At 44.7% G+C, this 17857-nt stretch overlaps 1 protein-coding gene across 2 annotated transcripts in view; it reads right to left on the reverse strand.

Annotated features, from left to right (window-relative positions):
- Positions 1-16280, reverse strand: part of LOC114792685 (leucine-rich repeat and calponin homology domain-containing protein 2-like) — a 52428-nt gene extending 36148 nt beyond the window's left edge. For both annotated transcript variants that reach the window (XM_028984033.1, XM_028984032.1), the window contains exon 1: positions 15943-16280. In XM_028984033.1, coding sequence (XP_028839866.1) covers positions 15943-16183 — 241 coding nt within the window. In that variant the 5' untranslated portion in view covers positions 16184-16280. The remainder of the gene's footprint in view (positions 1-15942) is intronic.
- Positions 16281-17857: the final 1577 nt, after the last annotated feature.

The raw sequence follows: 17857 nt of genomic DNA on the forward strand, positions 1-17857 counted from the left end.
CATATTTAATTTATCAGCTGTGAAAATAGACGAAACAAGGAAATACGGCAGGATTGTTGAGTACCGAGTTATTTTTACACCAGGAATCATATCTGTTTCCCTGCCTGATGGATTTGTTACCATGAAGCATCAATTCATCGTTCTCCCCTAAAGCACTTCTGCACTGTACTGAAACACATCTGCAGGGAGCTTCTCAGGCAAAGTGGCCGAAAAGAGAGTATAATAATTACGTAAAAAGTTGATGATCATTGATCGTCGAGCCACTGATGATCCAGACAGAAGGAAAGGCCGCAGGCCATTCGGCCTGGATAATGCAGGCCAGACAATGATTGGTCGAACAGCAGACTACTGTAAAGGAAGATCGTCAGAAAAGGAGCCAGACAGAGAGCGAGAAGTGAGGTGAGGAAAATTCAATGTGACAGAGTGACATTTCTGATCCTTGTCTTTCTGCTGTGTCTGGATTCATATTAGATTAAAGTGACCATCAATGTTCCCTTCAGGGAGTGCGAGCAACAGCAGAGCGTCATTCAGCTTACAAAAGAACAATATATTCTAATCTGTTCTGTTCTCTGTCCAGACAAAATAAATCAACACAACTTCGCTCTTTATCTCCTAAAGTTAACTCATTTCATTCATTTCAATTAATTTCATCAGAGTGAAAAGAGAGGTACTAAAAAAAAAGCTTAACATTTAATATAACATTATAGTCACACATGACGACATTACAATGACACAAATATACAGTACAATGCATCAGTCGTACATTTGTCTTTTATACCCAATGCAAGGACACAGTTAACTGTACACACACACACACTCACACTCGCACATGACATTCCCTGGAGGTGGAATAGTAAATGGGTCTACTTGAGTAGCTCCATTAGCTTGAGGGCAAACGAGGGGAACTCCAACCCCAACCTCATCATGCGGGAACACACACCGACACCCGCCGTATACCAGCCAGTTCTCCTCGGCCCTCCCCACCACCACCACCACTCTGGATGATGTACGGCCGGGCCCTCTCTGCTGGATCTCAGGGGAGCTGCCCCAGTTGCCTTGACCTTGGGGTCGGATCTCATCAGAGGCGAAAGGCGGAGGGCCAGCTCGCGCGTGGTGATGTGATAATTGCGTGTGCTCCTGCTGACGATGTGACCACCTCCTCTCAGACATCACTGGATACAGGATTAATGGTGCGCCTGTCTTTCCGAACTAATATCTCCGGTTCTGGCCTCCCTGTCAATGGCGCTCTGACTCAGTAAGAGGCAGCTGTGTGTGTTTGTGTGTGTGTGTGTGTGTCCTCACAAAGACAAGAAATGAGATAGTGGTCCAGAACAGATGCTACATATACATATGTAAATATTATCTATGAGTAAAATGGAAATGCATTCAGTACACATGCAGCTTTGCCTCCACTAATAAAAAAAGTATATACTCACAAACACAGTCCCGACATAATGAGACAAAAATATCAAATCTGCAACGAGCAGTCTCACACATTGCCAACACAAGGGGCACACGAGTGTGTTCACACTGAGGCGTCCCTGTGGGTGCCTGATTTAATTGGCCCATGGGGCCTGAGCAGCTGAGGGGCCTGTAATACATAATCACGAACAGCCTGGGCGGCCGTCCTGGAAATGGCAGACCTACATGCACACATGTCTGCAAACGTAAACACGCATGATCGCAAATGATGTACATGTGAGGAAAACGTGTCGCATTTTTACACAATCCGTGTTACCGTGTTTTTCGCAGGTTTTCACACAGCCCCAGGGTGCACGTCACCATACATGTTCACAAACATGTACAGAACACACACACATTGTTCAGTCCAACTGACAGCTAATTAGGGACTGTCCAGTGGTGTCTCTCTCTCTCTCTCTCTCTGTCTGTCTTTCTCACTATTTTGCTCTCTGCTTCCCATATGTTTCCCATATATTCCACAGCCCCGCTCTCCACTTCTGTTTTACATAATACGGATCTCCAGCCACACACACACAGAAAACACACACACAAACAATAAAATGTCGCTTGTCTGCTTCATTTGACTTGAGCTGTCGCAACATTTGAAGCTGTATATGCAAACTAGTACGACGAGACGAAGTGCGACTGAGAAGAAGATAGCACGTTGATGGTAATCACGATATTTTTAAAAATGTGACATCAGATGACGTGAGTGAAAAACCGAGACATATTTAATTTTGTGTTTACGTGTTTGTTTATTTCCACCCACACCCTGACATTACCCCAGGGCCTACACAGTGAAGGAAATCCTGTTAGTCTCACAAGCCAGTTTATCTCCACAGAACAGGCAAGTGTCTTCCTCCGACACAGTACAGTAGAGGAGTGGTGAAATCTGAACAACACCAGTCTGCCTCAAGATAATAACACATGGCAATATTTTTACAAAACATCATGTTGTGATTGTGTCACGATGGCTGGACATGGCGAGGAAGAAGGATGCATACGCACCATGTCACAAAACCGGGGTTTAATACATGGTAGACAGGCCAAGGGGAACATCACCAAACAATGATCCAACAGGGAACAGACACAAACGGGGCAGCTTTATACAATCATACACAGGTGAACACAATCAGGAAACATTACACAGGATGAACATGAAACTCCTGCCCCTGCCGGACCGGATCATGACAGATTGTGAACATTCAAATTTTCATTAGTTTGAACGTTATGACCATGGTGATACAGTCTACACACTTGTTTTCTTGTCTTTGTAGTTAATAGTTTTGGACACATTCCATCCACACGACACTGTAATGACACATTTGAATAATGAATAACTGACACACAGTGGTTTAAAACAGATAGTATTATGGTACATCGTCCAGCTCCATGGGACAGGGTCAAAGGGCAGCAGGTGACCAAAATTTCAAATGTAAAATGCACAAAATCACATTCTATTCACACACACATTCACACACACTTTAAAACAGATAGTATTATGGTACATCGTCCAACTCCATGGGACAGGGTCAAAGGGCAGCAGGTGACCAAAATTTCAAATGTAAAATGCACAAAATCACATTCTATTCACACACACACACACACACACACACACACACACAATAACAACAAACAAAGAAACCTCACCTTCACACAGTCCCAGCCACCCCCCTGCTGCACACCTTTACACATGCACATCAGCTTGAAGCAGTCCAAACACTGACGTGTCCACACACTCACGTCCCTGGCCGTGAGGGCAGCTTTGTACTAAAGTTGGGGCAGAACTGGACGGGACACTAGATCAGCTCTGCAGGGGTCTCCCCTGCTGGGCCAGACAAAAAACCACAGAGTCCCCCCACCCTCGCTGCTTGAAGCCCGCAGCTCGGTTACAAGAAGTAGGAGAGCAGCGGGGGGAAGGAGGGCTTTATGATGCTGGCCACCTTTTTCTTTTTTGCCAGGCCCCTGCCCCAGAAAGCACCATCTGTGCCAGGAGAGGGTCGACAGCAGGCCCTGACAACCCACAGCCTTCCCCTTACTGTGATTATTATGGCGGAAAAGAATATTGTGATAATCCTCAACTGACACTGTCATCACCTTAATCCGTTTGAAATTTGTATTTAACAATATTGCGTGTTTTTTTACTAACTAATAATGCATTTCTAATTATTTTAAATGCACTTTTCATTAATCCAAAGATACTTGGAAAAATACTAATGTGTTGAACACTATGTTCTGAATCACCCAGAATGCTTGATTAGAGTTGAGTGATCTGGGTTTTCATGCGGTTGTTCATTGCACAGGCCCTTGTACATACAGGTGTAGTAGCACATTACATTACTGTGATTTAGTTTAACATGCAATTAACTGTGAGGTCTAGGCCTGTCACAGTTATTACTAAATCCCCTGCCTGCAATTGTTTCAAATCACCATTTTTTGCAGAAATGTTAGAATTATTTGTCTCTGTGATTTTTATCAGTTTCACAAGTTTTCCCGCACATTAACAGTTGAAAAATGACACAATTTCCCAGAAATTCTGTGAGAGGGAGTAATGTAACAAAAACATAGTAATGAATTAAATACTATTTGTAATGAATAATCTTCCAGGATTAAACATTTACATTAACAGCATGTCACGATCCGGTCCGAAAAGGGGTTACTCCCGGACCGGAGTTTAATTGTTGTCCTGTGTAATGTTCCCTAATCGTTTTCACCTGTGTAAATTGTATAAAGCTGCCCTGTTCGTTTCTGTTCGCTGTCAGGTCTTTAACGTTATGTTCCGTGTTCACCCATGTCAACGTCTTGGATGTCTCCCCTGTCCTGTGTTTCGTGATGTCAGGTGATAGTGTCCTTCATTCCTCGTCTCCTCGTCACTCTTCGTCCTCCTCTCCATACACCCGCCGCGTCATGCCCGCATGGACGTGACACACCATTTATCAGACGCCCTTATCCAGAGCGACTTACAATCAGTAGTTACAGGGACAGTCCCCCCTGGAGCAACTTAGGGTAAAGTGTCTTGCTCAGGGACACAATGGTAGTAAGTGGGATTTGAACCTGGGTCTTCTGGTACATAGGCGAGTGTGTTACCCACTAGGCTACTACCACCATTGATTCAATTCAGATAAATACATTTTCTTCATAAGATGTACAAGCTATTAGTTAAATATGATTAAGCTTAATTGTAAAATTAAAATTACAGCAAGTGCAGCCCAATTAAATGGTGTGTGTTACGTCCCTGGAGGTTCTGTGTGGCTGGAGGAGGAGTTGAGGCCTGCCAGCTCCACCTACCATCTGCCTATTGGTCACCTCCACCTATATAAAGAGACTTCGGATGGTGCTCGGCAGGTCCCCAGGGTCTGCTAGGCCCTTACTCTTTTTTGAGGTCACCAGGGTCCACAGAGATCTGCAAGGATCTCCGTTGGTGATCTCATTCGTGTGTGACCCTTTGTTGTTAGACTGGGTAGACCCTTTTTTTTTTACTTGTGCGTGTTTGAGTTATCTCTGCTGGACCATCCCTTCCTTTAGGCTGTTTTGATGTTGGTTAGCTGTCCTGTTGTATTGTACCTGTTAGCACCCTGTAAATATGCTGTGTTTGGTTGTGAGTGTGTAACAGTGGACCACATCCTCTCCACACCCTTGTCGCGACCCCCTAGACTTAGGAACATGACAGTGGGTCTTTACCATGGATCCCATGTACTTGAATACCAGGAATACTATTTCAGCGTCTCTCGGGAATTGAAGGGCTTTCCTCACCTCGGAGCGTCTCAACACCTGTGTGTGTTGGTTCGTGCTTCCGAACAAAGGGCGTGGCTGGCGGCACTGGCCACGTTCTCAGGAGCTCATTTGTTTTTATCTACGTTGCCCAATTGCAGCGTCACACAAAGAACATAAAACGCAAAACGAAAAGCTGAGATAAACCCTCCGTACATGCAGACTGAAGCTTGTCGAAGGAACTCGCCATTTTTAAAACGTGAGATAAACGGTGTCCTCTCCACGCCATCTCTTGTGGTCTTTTGACTCAGTTTTTCGGGCCTTGTTCCATCTCCCCTGTGTAACGACACTTCCTTTGTATACGGTCCTATTATCTGCAGATTAATGTGGGTCCCGCAGATTAATGCCCCCCAACCTCCGCACACGTGCTTCACACACGCACACACACACAAACACGCTGCTCCACTCAAAACATAACCATTACGAGTTCCTGTGACTGAAGCCTCACGGGTATAATGAAAGGTTGTTTTATTCTCTTTAAATGGGTTTGTGATAAACCCATAATAATTTCAGACTCTTCTCTTACTGTACTGAGCTTTTTCTACTCTTTCTCTCTCTCTCTTTCCCACTCAGAGCTTCCTAATGCTGCTCATCTCCTGCTTATGTCACAGAATTAGGACAGACGCCACACAACAATCATCAAAAATGAGCCAAAATACCAAAACAATGCTGCCCAAAAATCTCCCCTCCTCCTCATCATTCGTTCACCCCCCCCCCCCCCCCCCCCCCTCCCCCCGTGAATACCCCTGCTCCACTTCCATCTGCTCCAACCCTCCATATCCAAGGATGGTTTTAATGTCCTCTGGTTCCTGCCCCAAGGTGAGGTTCTGGAGAGGTTCACCTTCCAAGTGCCGTGTCTGTTCCGCCTAATTAATCCGGGAATATCGCGGCTGCGAGACCCATCGGGATCAAACGAGTCAGGAGTTTCCTCCGTTCCGCACAGCCACTGCGATTACACGCTATGATGGGGACGCCCTCGTCCGTCTCGCTGCCTCTGGTGAGAGACACGCCGCTGAAATCAGTTTATCTGCGGCGCACACACACACACACGCATACACACACAAAGAAGCCCTTCTGACAAGTCCTATCACGCATTCTGACATTCAGCTTCATCTCGTCCGAAACACAGTCTAATGTGTTTAGAACTAAACAGGGTGAACTGCGCCGATTCATGAAAAGAAACAGATTTTTCATATTTAAAAATATTTAAACAGATCTTTAAACAGCAATGATTCTGTAACGATTTTGATTTCTCTAGTTCTGTCTACGGAAACTACAAGCAATTTGATCTTCAGCATGAAGGCAGACATTAGGATGAACAGCTAAATAAATAACAGCATGAGATATTAAACAGCATCTGTTTCATTTGAGAGCATTCGTTTATAATATCTAGGGCTGGGTATTGCAACAACAGTGTTAATCATTGAAACTTGTGGGCTAAAGCCCTGACCGGGGGGTGCTGAAAAGGGTTTGATTTGCCGCTTTAACCACAGTTAAGCACATTAAATTAGTTTGACGCTGTTTTAGTCTGATTTATTTGAGAGTAAATTCAGATTCCAATTCTGCATTTTATTGTTTTGGCTGTTCACGTCACTCGCTTTAATGTGACCAGTATCCGATTTCAGTGTGAGCGGCTCACAATACAGAACTTGCAGAAAAACAAAGACGTCACTGTATTGATGCAGGAAATCAATATCCAGCACGGGGGCAGTGGAGTGTGTTCATGCACTCCAAGTCCTGTCCTTACACTGGCTCATTTCTGTGCACTGACGTCGTTCAAGAGTGGCATAAAAGTTTGATGAATTCTGATTACATTTCATTCTGATCTATGACCGCACAGCAAACTGGCCCAATTAAAAAAAAATGGAATCCATGTATCTTTAAAATGCTGAAAAGAGTGGAAAAATTAATTTCTGCAGTGTGAATGCTGTCTTAAAAATAACTTCTTAGTTTACTTGGAGGGAGTGTTCATACACATATTGCTTGTATGTGTGTGTATGAACTTATGTATATGTGTATACATACATGTGTACACATATACATACGTGTGTGTGTGTATGTATATGTATATATACTACTCACAATAAGTTAGGGATATTGTGAGAGACTTAGTGATGTCATACATACAGTGTTTGTTTCACTTCAGACACTTTTTGGATAGGGAGGCAATTGTGGTTGAGTGATACACACCTCATTTTGTGTTTTCCATGTAATGGTCTTATTGTGTACAGGTTTGCCTTAAATTGGGGCCAATACCAAGAGCATGTTCTTACCTCAGAGACATCATAGAACCATCATCATCCCCCAATTCCATGGATGATAATGCTCCATCACATCGTGGCAGAATTGTCACAGCTCGACTTCAGGAAGCTGGAGTGCCTCGTATGGTCTGGCCATCAATGTCCCCTGACCTGACCAACATAGAGCACATCTGGGACCAGTTGAAGCAGAACTGTATGAAGCACTTGTGGAAGAGTGGAACGCATTGCCTCAGAACAACATCATGAGGGTAGTGAGGAGCATGAGGCATCGCTGTCATTACAGAAAATGGTGGAAACAGTCGCTACTGACATTGTCAATTTTTGTTCTTTGGGGCTATCCCTGTTATTGTCTAAATTTTTGTGGTAATAAATATTAAACTAACAAAAATGGTGTTTCTTCTCATACATTATTAGTAATATTAAAGAGAACTTTTACTTATTTCATTAAAATTCAGAGCAAATAGGAAAAGTACCCATGTAAATAACAGTATCTCTAACCTATTGTGAGTAGGTTATAATCCTAGACAATTAGAATGTGAGGAAGCAGCTCACTGATTACAGTAAAAAAAGTGTCTCCATGGCCAGACTGTTGATGCAGACTCTCCTGCTATGCCGCTGTTAGAGGTCTGCTGGCCGATGTACAGCATTAGGCTTCTGGGCCATAAGCCCAGCCCCCCCCCCAACTAACAATGCACAGCACGAACACGTCTACATGCTGCGCATACAAATACTCAAATGCGAGGAATGTCGAACATTCTGTGAAATCCTACAACTGTTAACACACCGCCACCCTATCCTGTCACATCTATACAATCCTGCCTGCCGGTTTGAAGCACTCAGAGTTTCTGTTAATGAATGTGAGAGTACTTATGCATGCGTCAGATAATTGTCCTATTCAAAAACCAAAGCATTTATTATCATATGTACAGTTCAAATGAGCTTTACTCTGTGCAATGAAATTCTTGTCCACACAATGCCGAACTTTTAAATATATCAGAAACAGAAGACTGGTATTGTCGTTTTTTTTATTTGCTTTGTGGCATCTGACCAGGCGAGAGTCCAGCACATATGACCGGGTTTGGCGACCAAACATGGTTAAAATGTGAGCAGGTTTGGGTTTACGAGGTCATAGTGTCCTCTTACGGTACACACACACACACACGCACTTTCCCATGGGAACCGCTCTGGGCCAGGGAGCACAGTCTAAACAGCTGTGTGTGTGTGTGTGTGTGTGTGTGTGTGCCAGTGCTTTCACCCATCACAAACACACTTCGGAACAAACACACACACACAAAGGTCGAAGCATTAACAGGCAAACAACAGGACACCCTCAACACACACAGACACACACACACTCTTAGTCATGCACCCCGAGAACCAGGATGGCTGCACACTGTCAGCCGGAGGCAGTTTTAGATGAACACGTGGAATAAAACGTGGCCATATCCTTCACTGCAGCCTGCCAGACCTTTTCACAATGAAAATCAGGCCGTCCCACCCTGTCCTGCCCCACCCCGCCCCGCCCCGCCTGCTACCCTACCCCACTCTCCAACAACCCTCCGAAATTCCACATCAGGCTACATGGAGCACAGATTCATATAATGTAATTACTTTCGAGTGAGTATTCAGAATAGACACGAAGTGAAGTGTGTGAAGTCACGCGCTTCGGCTATGTGACAAAATATGTGATAAAATCACCACAAACTGTGGATTTAAGACAAATGTGAAAGGCACAAGACAAAACAGCGGAGCAGAAGCTGACGTGCACTTATTTTACAGGCATGTGCATTTCAAGCCACAAACTGATAACATGCACAATCCTTAAAACCCTGGACTCTCTTTAGATAACAGTGAGATTCCATCATATAAATGACTGAACTGGTGTAGCAACAATACCGATAAATCCAACCAAGCTCCTGAAACCACGATGCTGGTACTGATCAAAAGACAGGAACCTGGTCAATAAAGGTAGTGAAAGTGAAGCGATTGTCATTGTGAAGCACAGCACACGATGCACACAATGAAATGCTTCCTCTGCATTTAACCCATCGCTGCTTAGTGAGCAGTGGGCAACCATGAAAGGCGCCCGGGGAGCAGTGTGTGGGGACGGTGCTTTGCTCAGTGGCACCTTGGCCTGGGATTCGAACCGGCAACCTTCCGCTTCCTTACCCGCTGGACGAGTATGGTTTACAAAAGGTCTTCAGTGCCTGCAATCACAACCAACTCACAACAATGAACAAATGTTCACACCTTAAAACCTCAAGTAATGTAGAACAATGTGGGAAACTGGGCAAGCAGACGTAGACTAGCTGAAACCTCCAGCATGAAATATCTGCAAGTGAGAAACAAATGGCAGGTCGACGTGACAGCCTCCATGGAAGCTTCCCTGACGTTTACCGAAGCACAACTTTTCAGAGTCACAGGTGACTGTACAATAATTAAACTAATTAAACTATAATAGATCCTCCCTATATTTTGAATAGTTCTCCACGAATTAATGAGCATAAAGCACATGAATACAAAAAAAAATGATAATCATCAGCCTTAACATCTATGGTGTAAATGCCATTACAATCCATTTAACCTAGGAATTTACTTCAGCCGGTAAGAACAAATGTGTTCCTGATCAACTGAACATTTGCAAAATAAAGAACTACTTCCATCTCGTTTTCTCCATCTCATTCCTCACTGAGCATGACAAGGATGCACAATCCAAATTGTGCTGAGATATACACAAAATAAAAAAAATCAGATCACCTCAGAACATTTTTACCGTAGTCTGGTTCACATAGACCTATACTAGGTAGCTCTAATTAATTACACATAATCAGTAACCTAATAATAAGCAGCTTATACATTCTCATTCCTCGCCACACTGAGAATGCTGATCTAAAAAAAAAATAAAATCATGTGAATACAACGTAAGTGCATTGTCATCTGCGAGCCACACGTCAACGCTGAATAGCCCAAATTGTCAATTAAATTGCCTTCATCTGGACATTAGTCACGCTTCTCACAACAGATTTCAGCCAAAGAATGAAAACTTCTTCACAGTCCTTCCATATTATTCTGTAACTATATTCACTATGGCTTTATTCACCAAAAAAAATCAATGCATGTATTTGCGCATGTGGGTATGGACATTGTAGGTTGGAAATTTTGAGAAGCGCAAAAAAGCTTCTAGAAGTTTACTTTACACAGCATGTGTGCTGTTGATCAGCAAGGTCCTCCTCCCTTCAGTAAGCTTTTAGCACATACTTAACCCAACCCTCTATCGCCATTTCCCCTCAAAAAGTACACACTGCTCCGACCTTCTCCTCTACTGCTTGGTACCCCGCCCCAGCTATCAGTGAGGGTCCTGCCCTGGGAAGTCACACCCTTGCTGAGTGTTTGCCCAGACAAAGCTGACTGCTGTCACACCCGGCCAACGGCCCTCATACCAAACAGAGGCCCAAATGAGTGTGTGTTCTTCAGAGTTTGGGCCAGAGGAAGCTCAGAGGCTTCCTGAGAAAGAGAGCAAGCCGTTTGGTCGTGTTGGGTATGCAGTATGGACAAACTTTGCGACCCGGTGTTGTGGTCCTGTAAGTGACTCGGCTGAAATTCCAGAATCAGGGAAAGCCGCATGGGTAAATGTTTTCTGTGATAGTATTTCACTCCAATTTGGTGTGTGTGTGTGTGTGTGTGTACTGCATAAGCTGGCCAAAAACCAAAGAAAGATTTCCTAAAGGCCATTTGTACTTTTTCAATTTCCTTCCAAAATGCATGAAAGCTGAGCTGAGGGACAGGTCACAGTACATGTGGACAGTCCTGCCTGTGCTACACTCACCGGTCTGGAACGTTCTAGCCAGTAATAAAGTCAGGTAATGTCATGCCCCCAGTCCCTGAGTCCCACAAAACACACACCCCTCCTCACATGCCCCGTCTTTCAACTGGGTCTTGTGTAGTTGTGTGCACTAAATGTACATTCATAAGGCTGAAATGCTGACTGTTTGAAAAATTGCATAATTAGCAGCTATACATTTATGGCTAATAAAATAAAAAAACAAAATAAAACAAAATAAAAAAATCCATACCTTTCAATCGCCATAGTCGAGTCGCCCTCGTAATGTTGCAGAACAGACAGTCAGCTTGATAACAAAGTGCAAGAGTCATATTCCTACCACAGAACATAAGAGACCTCAAGCAACACAGAACCAAAAGATGAGTTTGTGATGTTAAGCATACCAGATACTCATAACATCATCTCAAGTAAATCAAGGAATGCCCGCATATCTAACCAATAAAAAACCCGCAAAATACCTTTCTGCCTTCTTCAGCCCGTCACACATGTTAAAAATGCATCTACTACACCAGAAGCCTTCTAAGGCAAACAGGACATAAAATGTTCTTCGCTCAAGTCTGTTTATGGTGCTCTGCTGACTAGTATCTAAATCCAATCTAAGTAAAGGCTCAGTGGCGTCTGAGATGGTTACAGATGTGAAGGGTGAAGAAATATCACTTAGTCGGAGAGGCTCCCAAAGACGGCTCTGACCAGCAGAGGCACGGCCTTCGACACGTCTTCATAGTATAGATCTATCTGCTGTGGACTCATGTAAGATGATGATCATGATGGACCCATGATAAGATCGTGTTGTAGAATGTGTTACCAATGCATCATGTAATGGCAAATGCTTTATTTATTGGCAAGTTATGGGTTAAAGAAAGATGAAAGTTTTAAAATAAGTCAAGGCTACTTCTTGTAGACCACGCTTCTAAGGTGCGGGTCCAGGCGTCCAGAAACCTTTCCTTCGTGCACTAAACCTGACTAAGTGGAAAGTTCACATCAGCTGAAATGTGGACGTGTGAATCATTTCAGAGGCAACCACAAGTTGTATATATAGATTACGGAAGAAAGAGAGGTTCGGCCATTGGGAGAGGCGCGAAAGGAATGAGGCTGCGGGCAGTTCCCTCAGGAACTGGTGCTCTTTTCCCGAAACCGGACCAGTGAACGAAGACGCCGCGTGCGGCTTTGTGTGTGCTTTTATAGCGACCGCTATCGTATTTCCCCACATGAAGCGCACTCGGCAGCCCATGACTGACCTTTGACATGCTGTCATGTTGCAGGAATGCTCTGAGGATATGGGAGAGAGGACAGAAACAGAAGATCAAAAGACCCAATCTTCTAGTGTAAAGCAGTGGATTTTTCTCCACCAAGTGCAGGTTTTAACACTTATATTTTCCCCATATTAGTTGTTTCCACCACGCACAGTCCAAATGCCTACAGATCACACCGGGCCACGCTTGGAGCATATTTCACTTCTGTACTTCGGTTCACATTGATAAAGGTTCATTTTTGCAACTACACAGAACCGGTAATCTCAGTGATGGATCGTGAAATAAGCCATGAAGAGGCCAACCCTTAGATGGTAAACCTGGTCTACAGGTGGCAATAAACTTAACAGAACCCACGTGTAACATGCCTGGACCTCTTGTAGGTCAAGGGTTAGTGCCTTGCCATGTCATCTCTTTGAACAAAATAGGGAAGGGAACTTAAACACAAAAGACAAGAAACGAGATCATCCTGGAGACACTGCAGCCTTCAGCTTCAGGCTACGGTAAGAATGTGTCGGAGATGGAAGAGAGGATCCGATGATAAATGTCTTTACTGTCAGATTGGGTTCTGCGCTGGAAGGCAAGAGGAACTTTCTGGAAACCAAAAGAAGTCAACAGAAAATAAAATCTCAGTGGCTGGTGTTTTTTTTTTTTTTTTTTTAGGAAAGTTATGCATAGGATCCGGAAACGGCTTACAGGTCACAGCTCTGGCAACACCGTTTTTTAAAACAAAGCAGTCGTGACGTGATCTATGCTGTCATCCTAAAGCTTTGGCGCAAGTGTCACCCAACACCGTGGTCCAGGACCGAGACCTTCTGCCTGGTACAGTGTTACACCCAATGGAACTAATACAAAAGAGCAATGAGTATAACACGGTCGCCTCCGCCACACCACCGGGCTATTTTAAGAAGACAGCAGCGCGAGAACGTGTCTTGTATTATTAGTACTATGTGCTGTTAAATAACGTTAAATATCCATAATTTACTGTGATTTATACGGATGCTGCTTGTTGCTGTGTTTTTTTTCCTCTGTTTAAGCAGGTACAGAAGCAGACGGTGTTCGTCCCCATCTTTTTTTCCTCTGTCCCCCGGTCATGTCTGTAGTGAATGCAGCAACTTAAATAAGAAAAATACAAATATTCTAATTTTGTCAGTGAAGGATGACAGCACAGATAGACATACGCACTTTCGTGTGTCAACTGTGTTACTGACTGGCCGGAATTTAAAAAAAAAAGAAAAACACGAGAAGGCTGATGCGCGCACGACGTCAGGCAATAAAATAAGCTCGGGCACTTCCTGTTTCAACTGCAACTTTACAGCATGATCGTGTTGAATCACAGAGCACGGAGACACCAGAGCTTAGGCCTCCGGGGTGTTGTGCAGAGAGCCTGGAACAGCCGCAGAGTTGACATTAGGACAATATATTGGATTGGACATCTCTTACATAACATATATATATATATATATATATATATATATAAGATTGTTATGCAATCTTCTGAACAAATATTATAAGCAATAACTCAAAATGCAAGGTTAAGATTTCACTTAAGGTATACACACATGGATAACAATGCATGTCAATGCAGAGAACTAACTAACGTCAGGCATGAGTACTATAAACCGAAACAGCTAAGTTTGTTATTCAGTAATCTGCAAGTTCCTACTAATTAACAGCACTGTGGCTTAATGCATGTGGTAGGAGAGCAGGGCCCAAGGGGCATGTCACCTTTCCCTGCATCCTTGCTTGGTAAATGTCACCGGAGGCAGGTGCAGACGGGCTCTTTCTGCATATCCAACAAGAAGGAATCGCCTCATGAATACCAAATACCAAATAGTACATTTAAAGGTACAAAATAAAGGTCTGAAGGGCCAAACTGTATATACACTTCATACAGGGATACCTACTGTCTCAATAGACATCAAGTGTGTTATGAAATGATTTGCTCATCATTCCCTTGCAAGCTTACATTTACGGCATTTATCAGACGCCCTTATCCAGAGAGACTTGGAGTCAGTGTTTACAGGGACAGTCCCCCTGGAGACACTCTGGAAACCAAAGTCACAGGTTAAATGTCTTTCTCAGGGACACAATGGCATTAAGTGGAGTTTGAACCTGTGACTTTGTGGTTCTTCTGGTTCACAGGCGGATGTGTTACCCACCAGGCCACTACCACCCTAATGATTAATGAATTTTTATGACATTGGTCTATAACATTGAGGATTTGAGAGTAAATGTGGGAGCAAATTTGTCCGGCAAACATCAGATATCAGTTTGGCCTGCCTGCAGAGATAAGAAGCTGCGCACTGTGTTGGCATGTGTCTCGGCCCAGTCCCACTGACAGCGTATGCATACACATGTAGCCGTGCCAACTGGGTCAGTGGGACGTATACAGCAGCACCCAGACACACACACACACACACACACTCACTCACGTTAAAAAAAACCCCCACATGAGTCTTTGACGATTTATAAGCCACAGTCTTGCCATCATACACACACTATAAAAGGTGCGGTTAGCGTGGCTCGCTTATCTTCCCCAGGTTACTGAGAACTGAATCTCGCTCCTCACTTCTCCCAGGGTCAGAAATGAATGGCCGGCTAGTGGGAAGTGCCTCACTTCCCCTGAACGGCCTCACTGTCCAAAAAAAAGGGCCCGTCTTCCATTTTATACTCACACCTCTGCTCTCTGCCGCAGAGGCGAGAGGGGCCGACCCCACGCGCTCGTTCTCCCCCTTCCTGTCCACGGAGCAGCATCATGTCCAGATCATGTCCCCCACACAACACACACACACACAAACAAAAGGAAAAGGGTTGGGCTGCTCCCCGAAATCGCCTCCACAGCGAGGGGCAGCAGCACGTGTCAGGTAGTCCCCATCATTTTTTCCCACGTCCACGACCCGTGCCTGCGTATGTACGCGTTTCTGTGCGGATCTGTGGGATCTCTCCTGGCGCATCTTTTGTCCGCCTCCAGCGTGGATTGCGGCGTACAATGCCCACGCACCCGCCCACCCGCGCCTTTCCGAATTGGGAAATGTAGGTTAATGCGGCCGCCCGGTTCATTCATCGACACGGCGCTGCTAGCGCCGGAGGGAGGTTGGGAGACAGGGGACGAAAACAAGACTATTTCCTCGTCTTAAAAAAATTAATAATAATAACGAAATGAAAAGCTGTAAAAAGGACGCACGGCGGGTCCGGTTCGTGCGATGAGGATGCAACGCCGTCGCCTTTGTGAAAGGAAGCATGCAAATCGGCGTGCAGCCCTGGCACCACCCAGCGCGGGCTTTTATCGTCCGGATCCACGCGGGGCCACGACCCTCTGGGTCAGCGGAGACCCCAGCACCCGGCCGAGACCCACCTGCTTGCGTGGTGTCGGTGAGATCGTAGCTCTGGCCCGGGTAATCCCTCAGCTTCCTGCCGCTGATGTTCAACATCCCCGAGCTGGCGGCATCCTCCAACGCGCGGTCCAGGCTCCGGGCGGTGTGGAGCTGGTGCTGATGCTGGCCGGCCCCCGGGGTCCAGTGAGGTCCGTTCGGGTAGTGGTGGCTCTGAAGGGCCGCCATGGCGCCCACGCCTCCCTGACTCGCCGCCATTTTCATAAGTGCAATTATTCTGACAATAATAACAGGGGGCCGCTTCTCCGCCCATGCGCACAGAGCACCGACCGGAGACGACGGGGGAAGACAGGGGAAGGGCCTTCAGGATGGAGGGGAGGGGCGGCGCGTCCGGGGGCCAGCTGCTCGCCTCGCCCTCTCTTTTTTTACCACAACTCCGTTGTTTTTCAGGTTTCGTCCTTGAGGACGGATCCAGCAGTGTGCTTTTTGTGAGGAATTCTATCACGTTGTGTGTTGTAAAGGACCGTGTCTGCTATTTTAGTCATGCATACCAAATCAACAAGGATGAAAAAAAAATAAAATAATGCGGTTTGAGTTTAATTGACAAATTATGTTTAATTACAATATTTTTTTATATTCCGTGGGCTTTAGTCAGAGAAATATTATTGTTATTATTATTCATCTTTTGGGGGGAGGATTTGAAGTTCTACTGGGTGAATCAAACGGTTCTGTCGCTCATCGCACCCCCTGCATCTCAGCAGCCAATCATTCTCCCCCTCGTTTCAGTGTCTGAAAGATGATTGGCTTGAATGAAATCCAGCCCCGCCCGCGGCAAAAAAGGGACACGCCCAGAAACGTCCCGCGAGCCTGAGACTGCCGCACACCGCCACAAACTGTCAATGGGGCGCGTTGCAGCTGGAGAGAACCAGAGCAGGGAGAAAAGCCACCGAACTCAATTATACAGGGGAACAAATTACAACACATTTCGACTTGATACATGTCAATACAATAAACAAGATGGATTTATGCAAGTGATTGTCATTGTGATACACAGGACAGAACACGGTGACACAATGAAATGTGTCCTCTGCTCTTAGCCATCACCCTTAGTGAGCAGTGGGCAGCCATGACAGCAGTGTGTGACCCAATGAATATACAGTAAAGGGAAAATTCTAAATTTATGTGATTGGGTGGTGTCATGCCTACAATAAACAACCGCTGATACCATCTTCTTGCATATTTTTGGTGTCTTAAAGTTGCATTCAGCTATTTTGTTCACTGCAGAATATTACATTTTATTTCCAGTATTGCACAAGTGTATTTGTTTGTTCATTAAAATATAATAAAATGAAAAACGCCCACTGTCTGCTGTTTTTTTTATATAACTATCATGGTGGCAGCAGGACAGGGAAGGAGAAATGGAAACAGAGGATTTACTTTAAAATGCACATCAGACAGGACGGGGTACAGACAAAAAATGACCCAAAGTGGACTAGACATAATAGGATTGCTTCATAAACATAAGGACAGATGGATGTGATCAGGAATTATAAATTCCAGACCTGAACATGGAGCTGAAGAACCCCCCCAATAGTAAATTATTATTTTCAGCAAGATGTACATTTTGCCTCTATGGTGGACAGTGTGCCCACCCCCGTTAAAAAGCAAGGTTTTGTGAATTAGACCTCCATAAGTCAAAACATTTACTGTCACCTATAATCTGTACAATTCGCGTGAAAGGAAAAAAACTCGTTGACCAACGTTGATGAAAAGGCAAGACAAAAACTGATCGGTGAGGCTGCCAAGAGACCTACAGCAACACTGAAGGAGCTGCAGGGATTTCTGGGTCGTAAATCAGCATGGCTTTTTTCTGTTGTAGTAGTGGTTTTAGTCTCATGCCAATCAAGCCCGAACGATTATGACCCAATAAAGGGCTGA

Source organism: Denticeps clupeoides, chromosome 6 (genome assembly GCF_900700375.1).
Source record: "Denticeps clupeoides chromosome 6, fDenClu1.1, whole genome shotgun sequence".
In the NCBI taxonomy this organism is placed as follows: Eukaryota; Metazoa; Chordata; class Actinopteri; order Clupeiformes; family Denticipitidae; genus Denticeps; species Denticeps clupeoides.